Source organism: Apodemus sylvaticus, chromosome 7, assembly GCF_947179515.1.
Source record: "Apodemus sylvaticus chromosome 7, mApoSyl1.1, whole genome shotgun sequence".
NCBI lineage: Eukaryota > Metazoa > Chordata > Mammalia > Rodentia > Muridae > Apodemus > Apodemus sylvaticus.
This window is the reverse complement of record NC_067478.1, coordinates 12854900-12867965: the sequence shown is the minus strand read 5'-3', so window position 1 is coordinate 12867965 and position 13066 is coordinate 12854900. Positions and strand designations below refer to the sequence as shown.

The 13066-nt window shown below is 42.8% G+C and overlaps 1 protein-coding gene across 5 annotated transcripts in view; it reads left to right on the top strand.

The window, feature by feature from the left end:
• Positions 1 to 13066, top strand: part of Lrrfip2 (LRR binding FLII interacting protein 2) — a 102623-nt gene that overhangs the window by 30472 nt on the left and 59085 nt on the right. For all 5 annotated transcript variants that reach the window (XM_052187099.1, XM_052187096.1, XM_052187100.1 and 2 more), the window contains exon 4: positions 7055 to 7141. In XM_052187099.1, coding sequence (XP_052043059.1) covers positions 7055 to 7141 — 87 coding nt within the window. The remainder of the gene's footprint in view (positions 1 to 7054; positions 7142 to 13066) is intronic.

Below are 13066 nucleotides of genomic sequence, written 5' to 3'. Positions count from 1 at the left end.
CAGTGGCTAAGAGCATGGACTACTCTTGCAGAGAATCTGGGTTTGATTCCCAGAACCCACATGGTGACATACAACTGTCTCTAATTCCAGTCTCAGGCAATCTCATACCTTCTTATGCCCCTGGTCACTGCATGTGCAGGGTGCATAGGCATACATACAGGCAAAGCATCCATGCACATAAAATAAAGATTAAAAAAAGAGTTATAACTCAATGACCAACATGTACCATTTTAGGATATTTCATGCCTTTAAAATCTGCTTACTATGAGGTATAGTTATCAACTTTTATCTAATTGCAAAGCATTTAATCCGCCCCTGGAGAACTCCCTTCTTAATTAGCAGTCACTCCCTATCTCATCCTTCCCTGGAAACTAGTAGTCTAGTTTCTGTCTGTATAGATTTGCTTATTCTTGGTATTTTATAGACATACAATCACGTGCCACTTTTTGTATCTGTCTTTTCTCACTCAGAATGCTTTCAGGGTTTGTTTATGTTGCAGCCTCTATTAGTCTGTGTTTGCTTTAATGGCTGAGTAGTATTCCAGTAGTGCACCCCACATCTGTTTATCCACTCACCAGCTGCTGGAATGCTGGTTATCTCTGCATTTTGGCTGTTATGAGCAGAACTGTCATGAATATTTGTGAGAATGTGTGTCCTCCTCTCCCTAGGTACACATCTAGGGGTAAATGCTGGGTTTTATGGTGTTTAACTTCTGGAGAAGCTGCCACGCTTTCCCAAAGCAGATATATACCATTTTCATGTCCAGCAGCATTGCATGGGTTTTGATCTTGCCACATTCTTGCCATCTCTAATTACTTTGCTTTAAAAAATAATTTGTTTTATTAAAGCCATTCTAGTAGCTGTGATGTGGTGGCTCTGTGGACGTGAGGTCTTTTTCTATCTTTTACCCCCTCTCCTTTCTCATTAACTTTTTTTTTTTTTTTAAGAGTCTTAAATGTGTGACACAGTTTTGGTCAAGTTCTTTCCATTAATAATCACCAAGTAAAAACCAAACAACAGTAATGACTCTCAAAACTTCCATATACATAGAAACATGTGTCCACACAACATTCATCTTTCATGAGATGTTCTCTTTTTCTGACTAGGCACCATGTCTTAGGGAGGATCTGCGGCCCGTCCCTGAGCCCCCTGGGCACAGCTGACGGGCTTCCCAGCTCTTGTGCCTTCCTGGAGTATAGTCAGAGAAGCTGCTCCTTGCTGGGTGCCTCCCCAGCGCTGTCGCAGAAGAGTGTCAGTCTTGTCTTCCGCATGCTGTGTGAGGCAGGTGAGGGAAGCTGAACGGATTTAGCCTGGATGGCTCGGCACGGCTGCTTCCAGTGATAGGTCTGCAGTTTCCTTCTTCCCTTTTGCTGTTATCTGCAGCATTGTCTAGATAAACATGTTTAATGAACAGCTCCCTCATGAGTAGCTTCACTCAAAGCTTCATGGTGTATTTCAATACACTTCACTTGTGACATTGGCTGGAGAAAGGTAGACCCTAGTCTGCATTTCAGAACTCTAGTTTCCCTCAGTTCACAGGGAACATATCAATACCACCAGTTTTTGTGTTATGTTTACCAGTATTGTGAACATTCTGGAAGGGCAGGCACAAAGGCTTGTGGTTCTACAAGCTGGTGGCAGGATTCGGTCTGTGCTTCAAGTGTGTGGTTCCACTGGCATTGCCACCCTGTGCGTGACATTCCATCCTGTGAACAAAGGCACGTTAGCCCTTGACTTAGACCAGGAATTTGGTACAGATGCTCAATATGAAGGTTGTAGCTCATTTTCTTAGTGTGAGGGTGCTGCCTTACTGAGCAGAACTTTGTCCTCTTCTGGCTGCAGGACCAACAATTAGTTGTTTGACACCCAGCGTATAAGCTGGAAGGTATGCCCTGGGTCGCCGGTGGGCTTTACTTTATTTTATTTTTTTAAAAGACAGGTTTCTCTGTGTAGCCCTGGCTGCCCTGGAACTCCTTTTGTAGACCAGATTGGCCTTAAACTCAGAGATCCCTCTGCTTCTGCTTTTCTATCGCTGGGAGCGCTCTGAGAGACCACTTTTAAATTTCCCAACACCAGCAGCCACAATCAAGGCAGCACACACAGTCCGTGCTGACACGCCTGTCATTACATTCTGTATAAGCAAACGTCTGTGCTCTAGGGCATCAGTGCTAGTCATCTCATGCTTTCAGGCCTCAGATGCCCACAGATGTCAGTGGGGACAGCTGCTCATGTTCAGTCCCCTTTCCCATCCCAGATGCCTACCTCACACTCTTTAAAACCTTTTGTAAAAACATATTTTATTTTATTTTATGTGTCTGAGTGCTTTGCTTGCATATGTCTGATACCCCACATGTGTGCCTGGTGCCCAAGGAAGTCAGGAGAGGGCATTAAATGACCTGGAACTAGAGTTAGAGATGGTTGAGAGCTGCCGTGTGGATGCTAGGAACTGAACCCAGGTCCTCTGCAAGAGCAGCAGAGTGCCCCAGTCACTGAGCTCTCTCTAGGGCCATACTTTACGCGATTTCAAATGTTTTCTTTTTCTTTCCTTTTTTTCCTACTACATTTGCAGATCAGCTGGGCGGTAGGGCTAGACTCGCCTGCATGTACACGTTCACTAATACTGACCTTGGCAGATGGATTTCCTCTTTCCCATTTTCATTTAGGGAGTTTTCATGATGTCTGTATTCTGGTACCAAATCCACTGCAAAAGTCTTAGAGATGTGTGTGTGTGTGTGTGTGTGTGTGTGTACTTAATGAGATCTCTCTATGTTGCTTATTATGTTGCAGGACCTGAACTGCCGTGGCCCTCTCCCTCGGCCTGCTAAGAAGCCGAGAGGGACTGAGATGTGCTACGGCACTCAGTGTGGGTTGTTATTGTTTGACACAGTCTCTACTTAGGCTAAGCTAGCTTGAAACTGGTTGTGTAGCCCAGACTGGCTTACAGCTCTTCCTGCCTCAGCCTCCTGAGTGCTGGGATGACAGGCACAGATTAGGTTATTACATCCTTCATCAGCCTTCACGGGCCTCATATTTCTGAGCACAACCACCAGCATCACTTTTAGAGAACTGGTCCTGTGACCTGAGTGCACAGGAGACTTCTTAACCTGAATTCCAGGTCTACATTTTTACATGTTAGTGTTAGGAATTGGGGTCATTTTAGACTAAAAGCATAAATGATTTAGGCTTCCAAATGTTATTATTTCATATGTGATCATAGTCTATATGATTACATCTCAACTAAATCTTTTTTGGTGAAATATGCATGACATTGAGTTTACCATGGTCACCAATTTGAGTGTGCATTTGTGCACATCATGTCCGTTTTGTACATTTACATTTGTAACTGTCACCTCAATCCTTCTGCAGAACCTCATTATCTTTTAGCCCTGAAACTTTGTCCCTATTACGCACCAGAGTCTTCACCCCTCTTCCTTCTAGCACTTAGCAACCACCTTTCCTACATTCTGTCTCTAGGAATCCTATCTTGGGTACCTTACGTAAGCACAGCGGTAGGATAGTCATCCATCTGGGTGTACCTTGATTTGTTCAGTCTTTATAAGATTATCTGAGTGGTCATATAAAAATGTCCTTCTCTCTAAGACTGAGCAATATCCAGTCATAGGTCTCAATGTAGTTTGCTTATTCATCCATCAATGGACCTTTGGGTTGTTTTCACCTGGTAGTTTTAGGACTATGACACTATAAACATTAGTATAAATGTCTGTTTTGGTCTCCGCTAAGTCTTTTATATTATATCTTTCAGTAGAATTATTTGTAGCAATGGCCGCCTATGCTTAGTTTCAATCTAGTTTGAACTTAGTTATGTTCATTTACTTTGTATGTATGGAAGAGGTGCATAGTGAGATAGAGCTGCACTGCATTCTGTGGATTGTGTTCTGTGTGAAATCCCTGCACGCGTGCGTGTCCACTCAAGTGTGGCAGCTGCAGAGCACAGGCTTCGTCTGCTGGGTTGGCCTTGGCCTTGGCTCCTCAGAGTGCATAGGAAAACCAAATCAACTAGTTCTAAATCCTGCTTCTCTCTCTGTGTTAAGTGTGGCTTAGACTCCACCCACAGAGCTAGATGAAGTAGCCGTAGGAGATCGTAGGAGTCTCTCTGAAGGCATAGTTTTCCTCTGGTTGTTAAAGAAATACAATTGAACAGATATCAATAATCTGTAATTTAGGTTTTCAAGTCTCATTTTAGTGTAGATTGTACAGAATTTGCAACAGATCCTGGAGGGATAGAACCAGTATTTTTGAACTAAATTTCTAACAGAGACCACAAGTAGAAAGCTAAAGCACACAGAATGGAAATCCTTACTCATTGTCATGCTATAATGTAAAAGTATTTGAAAATTTTATTACTTTGCAGATTCAAATGCATTTGCTATCTTCTAAGATGTAGCTAAGCCTTGAAGTCTGCCTCAGCGTGAGGCAGAGGAGGTGTCTGAAAGGACAGAGTCAGTGTCAGACTCAGGCAGGAGACAGGTCGCTCTAGATACGTTCGTGGCTGCAGCTTAGTCTGTAGATTAATTTATTTTGCCTGCTTTTGCTACTACAGATGTGTTGAGAAGTCTGGAGCATTGCCAGAATGGGGTAAATAGGAGCTAACTGTTAGCTGTGCCCTGCTGCCCAAACTAAATTCTTCCTAACAGTTTTGTCTCCCAGAGCAGGGGTTGGTCATCTCATACTATGTTTTCTTGGCACTTACTATAAGGCACTGGCACTGGCTGAGTCTGTTCTTACGGATGGGCATAAATACAGTAACATGGAGAGAAACTATCTCCTGTAGCTGCTAGAGGATAATCTGGATTAGATTAAGGATGTGGCCAGGGATAGGGGATCACCATAAAACAGAGACCAGAGGGATTTGAATGGTACATGTAACACATCAAACTGTTTATGAATTTCCTTGATTTTCTGGCAATTAGCCTGAAATACACTTTTTTAAATTTTTTTATTTTTTACAACAAATGTTGAGGCATTAAAGTTGTGGGAAGCCAAGAGGCATGTGATTCTAAAAGGTTTTATGTGTGTGGGTGTTGCCTGCATTCATCTCTGTCTTCTACTTGTGTGCCTAGTGCTCAGATTCCATTGTGCTTCCTGGAACTGGAGTTATGGACAGTTGTGAGCCACCATGTGGGTGTTAAGAACTGAACTCAGACACCTGGCTGTCCTGGAACTCACTCTCTAGACCAGGCTGGCTCCAACTCATAGAGCTCTGCCTGCTTTTAACCTAATTTTTTAATTTTTAAAAATTGCTTTTAGCACATTGTGTGTGTGTGTGTGTGTGTATGAGAGAGAGAGACAGACAGATGGGAGGAGGGGAGAGAGAGAGAGAGAGAGAGAGAGAGAGAATGAGAATGAGAATGAGATGATAGTTTGCATGATTAATTTTCTCCTTGCACCATGTATGTCTCAGGGCCTTTACCTGCTAGGTCATATTCCTGCACCCCTCCCCCCTAAAACAGACAAAAAACAAAAAAAACCCAAAAAACTTTGCGTAGTCCTAGCTGACCTGGAACTCACTGTGTGGACCAGACTTAACGTTTTATTGCATTCTTACTGCCTCTGCTTCCTTTCTGTTGGGGTTAGAGGTGTATGTCACCACACTTGGCTTGGAGTTTTAATATAAAATTAGGAAGGCACATAGAGATATGTGTATATAGAATTTATGAAAGACAAAAGCAAGTATGTTCTGTGAACTTTTTCCTCAGGAGGTGCTAACAGATGTCTAGGGCTCCCACAGCAGACCAAAGTGTGAGTCTACTAATGTTAATGAGGCCAGTGTATAGAGCACCATCAGGGAGTTACTTACAGGGGCGGAGTAGCTGCACCACCGCAGCCCCACCCTACGGAGAAGGATGAGTTATGGAGAAGCGGCTTAGGCTTAGATGGAGTCTCCCTGTCAGTTACCCAGCACAGTGTGTCCAGAGCGCCTCACAGCCAAGTGCAGTTGAGTCTCGCTCAATGGGCAGGGGAGGGGAAGGAGAAGGGGAGGGGCTAAGATGTGAGGAGCCTTGTTTCTGCTTTCACCTCTTCCCTGCTGTCCTTGCTGTCCCTTCACTTCTTACTTTAACTACAGGCAACGGGAACCAGTAGAGGGTTTTAAATACCTAAGTGTCGTGAGAGACATCTTTGTCAATTTTATGGTTATGTAGAGGATGGATTATAGGGCAAATTCTAGAGAGATGATTTGAAGGCGGTTGTAGTCCAAGCAGGAGACAGAGCTGAGTTTTCCTGCTGTGACTCCATTTACATCAAGTGTAAGGACAGCAGATTATTAGAGATTAGCAGCTGCTCGGAGCTGGTGGGGGTATAACAGGGAGTAGTTATTAATGTATGTGGTTCTTGTTGAGGCTCGTGAGTTAATAGTACTAAACCCACCAAACCACACTCTTCAGAGTGTTGAGTTAGTCTGCATCCATGTCATCCTGAACACACCTGGGCATCTTTAAAAATGGTGCATTATCTTTGACGCTTATATTATATCGTAGTTTAAGAGAGAGGGAGAGAGAGGGATGGAGGTAACGGGAACCGGTGGAGACTCTGAAACAGCAGAGTTCGAGACAGTTAGCGATAGTTTAAATATTGGCAATATTGAAAAATAACGGCTTTTCTCAAGTTCTTGGTTTGTACAATTGAATTGCTAAGAAAAGAAGTGAAGGAACAGAGCAGGTTTTGGGGAATAAGTAGTGTGCTGTGTGTTGAGTTGAATAAGTAGTGTGTTGTGTGTTGAGTTGAATCAGTAGTGTGCTGTGTGTTGAGTTGAATCAGTAGTGTGCTGTGTGTTGAGTTGAATTAGTAGTATGCTGTGTGTTGAGTGTGGGATCAAGGCAAGCAGCTGAAGACAATGGCCCTGACATCATGGACTTGAGCCCAGAGAGAGAGGGGAATGTACGAAAGTTGACCGAAGTCAGGCAAGCTTGTTAAAATTATATTTTCTTTTTCCAGTCTTCTGGGAAGGCATGCTCCCATCGTTCCTTGTCCTCAAGTCTGGTGTGTAAGTACTTTGCCTTCTTTTTGTAAAACTGAGGTTTCTGTTACTTTTCAGGCAGAAGCAAGGCTGGCAGCGAAGCGGGCCGCCAGGGCAGAAGCACGAGATATTCGCATGAGGGAACTGGAGCGGCAGCAGAGAGAGGTAAGGAAGCCGCCTCAGCTGCTGCATACGGCAGCATGTGTGCAGTGAGGGGGAGGGGAGGGAATGAGGAAGGCGAGATCTCACTGTCTCAGATCTCCACTTCCAGGGCAGGAGCACAGAGGGCTTGTGTGAGACATGAGGCGTTATAGTGAGACAGTGACAGGGAAATCCCCATTTGGACAGTCTTCCTCAAGGTGCAGTCTCCTCCCCCAGATGCAGGGCTGGGTCTCGCCTTCCTAGGTGAGCAACTGCTTTTTCTTTTTAGATAAACCAGTTCAGAATGAACACAAAGAGAGGAGGGGGCATTGCAGGGCATGTGTGAAAAGGACGGGTTATTAAAAGCACAGGGGCCCAGGCTGGCAAAAGTAAGGCCCCTTTATTCTTCACTTCATAATTCCAATTCTTTGCCTTCACAATAATCAATTTAGTAGAAAATGTTCTAGACATTTTCCTGTGTTTTCTTACTTATAAACATAGTTTCTGCCTGCATTGTTACTATGCACACTGTTAATCCTATTTCCATAGAATGGAGGGAGACACCTCCATAATGGATTTGTGTGCTAAATGGGGACGTTTGGGAATGGAACGTCTTACATGACACGTGCAGGTCCAAGCAGAAACATCACAGTGACCCCTGATCCACCGTCCAGCTAGCTGAATCCTCGTGCTTCTCATTTTGAAGCATGAAGGGAAATGTTCATGTTAAGAACGTGGGAGGAAGTCCCCAGCTATAAAATTGGTAGGACATCCCCAACACAAAAAAACAAAACAACCAGTGCTCGTATCTAGGGTCAGAAAGAACTGCTTTCATCAGTACCTTGGCTTGATATGTGGAATTATAATGTGTTTCATTATGCTCTGTAGTTTGCATGTGCTCTGTAGTTTACAGATTTGCATTATGCTTTTGTCATCAAAAAGTGGAAAAAAGTAAAATGGGGTAAATGGAAACTGACTTAACATATCATACTTGTTAACTTCTCTCTAACATGGATGAGTCTGAGAACACTCACAAATGTTCCACCATTGTATTTACAAAGCGAAATAATATATAATAATAATATCTGTGGAGGAGTAGAAAGCAATTTATTTTGATGTTATTGATAGATTTCTATTGATAAGTTAAAAAAATGTATATATTTGTGTCCTATGATGATGTAATTTTCTCCCTTAGATACAGCTTCAAATACTGGATGCAGTTGTTGGTTTGGAATGCAGTGTTCCAATGCATTGTTTTTATACTCTTAAGATTACATCAAGTTATAAATAGAAGAGACATTAATAGAAGTTTTATCTATGCAGAGAACCATGTGTCTTTTTGTTACTGAATGTACTAGCTTATTAATTTCTTGTAATTTCAAAGTCTAGCTTTAAGTCCCTACTGTTGTTGTCTAGGGCAAGTTTGTGTGACTGAGACTTTTTTGGAGGATGCAGTGAATTGAAAACCACTCAGCTCATAAAACTTTTGTGTTTATAGCCTTCTCATCATTCCTTTGACCGGAAATGGGGACAGATTCACAAGTGGCTGGTAGGCCAGGATTGCCTGCCCTGCATGCTGTGATAACTGCTGAACTAATGTAACATGGAAGCCAAACATTGACTAATGGTTTGCAAAGTAGGCAGTATGTTCTGTGTGGGCCTAACGGTCACAGAGTAGCTGTTCTGTCCATAGTGGGTTAGATGGGTACTGGAGTCCAGCGTTTTCTTTTGTAGCATTTTTTTCAGTAGCCTCACTTTCAACTCATGAAGGCCCCAGATGAGGAAAGGCTGGGTAAATGAATGTATGTTTGCTCTTCCTCCCATTCCATCTCTGTCTCCTCCTCTCATTCTCTGTCTTTAAAAATTAACTCCATAGGCTTTCATGGGAGATGGCCCTAGGTCTCAGCCAGTCTCTTCTGAATTTCTGAATTCTTATTTCACCTCTTAGCTCTTTGTCAAGTCCTTTACTTCCATTGCAGACTTTTAATACAAAAGCACCATGAACCAGTACAATGTTAGTTGGCAACCACCAACATTTTTCAAGTTCAGTTATTTTCTAATGCAGGATTATCAATTTGATATTTGTGCATATTTGTGGGTGTGGTATATGAAGTCCAATAATATTATGCAAATACTTGAAAGTGTATTTTTATGGGAAATGATGATAGGTATATTAATCACCAGATTCAAAGAGCAGACTCCCATTGAGAACCATTGCCTCAGCCGATGCTCACACATCACCTTCCCAAACAAGTGGCGTGCAGAGCAGCACGTTAAGGAGCATCCAGTCCCACAGGGTCCGTAGCTGTGCTGGCCTTTGTATTTAACCCTTCATCAGCCATTGTGATAATTAGCTTAGACAACAGAAAAGGGGCTTGATCATCTGAAGTGAGCGGCTCCTTGTGTATGTGAGTGCTATTTTGGAGTGCGATCTGTTCTTTGTAACTGAAAGTTATATAATTAATTTTATCTAATACATTTTCTGCATGGGTCATATTAATGCACGAAGAAGAGTATTTTGTTTGAATAAACAAAATCACTTAATTTTACATATAAATACTTTAATTTTTGCTTTAATTAAGTATTTTAATTCTAAAATAGCTTAACATTTTAGTAGCTTAGGTCAAACTAGAAAGATTAAATATAAACAAGCATATATTAACAATCTGGTATTTCATTTGTGTGTTTAGGGGCTGTGAAGATAATCATTTAAGGAGGGTCTCATTGATTTGTGTATCTTAACTAGTGAGCATATTAGACTTAGGAGGTGGTTGGATGGAGGCTTAAAGTACAGTTGATGATTGACCTGAGTCTTGACTGAGTGTTAGGACTGGGCCTCCATAGAAGGCGGGGTTTGGTTCAGATGGGAGTAAGGCGCCTGCCTCACCCCCAGCACCGCTGAGCGAGGCAGAGGAGGCAGCTCAGGACACAGTGCTCCTCCAGGGTCTCTGCTCCAGCGCCTGCCTCCAGCTTCTGCCGACTTCCCTCACTGATGAACTGTAACCAGTAAGCCAAATAAACCTTCCTGCCCTGACTTGGTTTTGGTCAGTGTTTTATCAGTCATAGCAAGAGGAAGCGAACTGGGACAGGAGAGGGGAGGGGAGAGGTGTAGTGACCAAGCCGGTGGAGTCAGAGTCCGAGGGTGACAGAGGAAGGGGAGCACCACTGGTGCAGAGGTGGAGCACCACTGGTGTAGAGGTGGAGTATCACTGGTGCAGAGGTGGAGTATCACTGGTGCAGAGGTGGAGTATCACTGGTGCAGAGGTGGAGCACCACTGGTGTAGAGGTGGAGTATTACTGGTGCAGAGGTGGAGCAGGGAGGGGAGAGCCGTGTCCTCCTGGTTTTCATACAGTCTGTGTAGCCTGCTGGCTGTTTCTCATGGTTCTGATTTCAAGTCGGATGCTTGAGTCAGCAGGCTTGGTGAAGCTGGAGGAGTAAATGCTGTTCCTAGGCTTTCCTAGTTTGAAACTGAAGGAGTGGCTCTAGAACCAGCGTACTAATGTTTGCAGACAGAGAAGACAGCCAGGCTTGCTCTTGGGGCTGTGGTTTTCTTTTACTGAAGCCACTTCTCCTCACATTAAGTGAACTTTTAAAATTAGTGTGCTGTAATTTGATTAACCCAATTTGAATATAACAAGGTAAAGTTCCAGAAAGTTGTGCTTTGAGGTTTTTATTCTTTATTAGTTCTTATGAGAGACTCAGTCATCACAGAAAACATCACTGCAGACTCTTTTCCATCTATATTTGACTGTTACCAACAGTGGCTTTTTGTCCACGGCTTTACCATTTTAGAATACTGGGCTGCACTAAGTGGGGGATCTGTCCCTCTCTGAGTTTTATTCCCAGCCGGCTTTTCACTTCTGACACACCTAAGTTGTCTTGGCACAAGAAGTCTGTTGGTCGTGACCTTCCTAGTGTTGGTACTTAAGTTGTCATTCATAAGAGTTGCTAGTCCTCAGCCAGGGAGGAAAGAACTCCCAAAAGTTTGGACTAAATATGTCTCTGTCATTTAAGGCATTGTCACACTTGGGTTGCTCAGCCCTAATAAGGCTACCCAGGATTATGACAGTGATTGTTTCTCATGACTTCTCCAAGAAGGGGTTAGAACCTTAGAAGGCAGTTTGCTGTAATCTGTTTAATTGTTACTGGTGCTGTTACTTAAGGCAGAGCCACTGGGTGCTGTTGCAGTACTGGAACTCTGTCTTGGACAATGAAGAGGGCTGCTCCTCCACTGAAGAAAGGCCCTGAGTTCGTGTTTCTGCGTAATTGACCCACAGTGGGGTGGATGCTCTGGTGGATGTTGTATTTATGGTTCTGTGGTGTGTGGAGTCTGAGGAGATACATGCTGGAGTCTGAGGAGATACATGCTGGCCCCAGCTGTGTGCTCCAATGGATGTCTCCTTAGCCTTCTGGGAGATAACTTTCTATCCTGAAGATGATGTATGTGTTCTGCAGATGTGTTTTCGTTTGTTTGCTTTAGATACAGGGTCTTAACCCTGACTGGCCTGGAACCCACTTTGCAGACCAGGCTCATCTCAAACTCACAGAGATCTGCCTGCCTCTGCCTCCTAAATGCTGTGATTAAAGGAATGAACTGTCAAATCTGGCTAGATGTGTTGTCTAAAGGTGCTCTTCTGAGGCTTGTGAAATGGAAAGGAAAGAGAACCTTAGATATTTAGCTTGAATATCAGCTTGTATCCAAATGACACCAACAGGCATGTAAAATTAATATCCCAATATCCCAGTGTAACACAAGGGTTTCTAATTAGTGTGGAACCTGTTACCACTTAGCACTGTGTGCTTTGCTGTGCCAACTCACATGTCTCCAAGACTTGTGGTTCAATTACAAAAAGTGCAAATTGGTTATTCATGCCTAGAGATCACAACCCTGTTGGAAATGGGGTCACAAAATCATCATGTTATCTTTAAACAGAATTTACAACATGCTTTATGAAGCATGTATATACATAGTGTATACTTGTATATTGTAGCAGTATACATAGTGGGTGTCAAAAGTTGAATTTTAAAAAAACTGTACAGAGGACTAGAGAGGTGGCTCAGCGGTTAAGAGCACTGACTGTTCTTCCAGAGGTCCTGAGTTCAAATCCCAGCAACCACATGTGGGCTCACAACCATCTGTAATGGGATCTGATGCCCTCTTCTGGTGTGTCTGAAGAGAGTGACGGTGTGCTCATGTACATAAAACAAATTAATCTTAAAAAACAAACCGTCAAAAAAAAACAAAAACAAAAACCCTCAAAAAAACTGTACAGAAAAACTGAGACCAAAAATGAAGGAATAAACTGTAGCATTTTGTTTGGATTACTGTTTGTGTTGCAGTGGATAGCCAGAGATAGCCCCATCTGTTTTCAGTGGCATAATGGTCTAGTTAATTGCTGTAGGGTGCTGTAGCATACTTTAATTTTGGAAGTTAGCATTGCTGTTGAAAGGTGAACTCACCTAGACTGGTTAGATGTTGTTTTTAGTCGTAGTGCAAATTACTTTAACAATTTGGACATTAACATTCTGAAAAATCAGAAATTCCTTATGGTGGCAGGTGACCATATTCTGGGGACTATTTGATACCCATGTAAAGCGTTGCTGCTTTATTGCTGATGGGCAGCGTTGGAATGTCTAAAATGACACACAATTTAGTCAGCTATAAAGTGTAGTCAGTCTCTATAAGCTGTATAAGGCATGTCTTAACTCTACCAACCGGAAGCAGTGATGTAATTTCTTCTGAGTGGTTTATCACATTGACACACTAGGGTGTATTTCCTTATTTCTTTTGTTTTCCAGTTAGAATAGTGAGAGGAGTAGGGAAAAACAAAACAAAGAAACAACCAGAAAGTTCCCTCACCATGAGCACCAGAGTACACTCTAAGCTTTTTTTGTTTTGTTTTATTTTTTTGGATTTGTTTTTTTCGAGACAGGGTTTCTCTGTATAG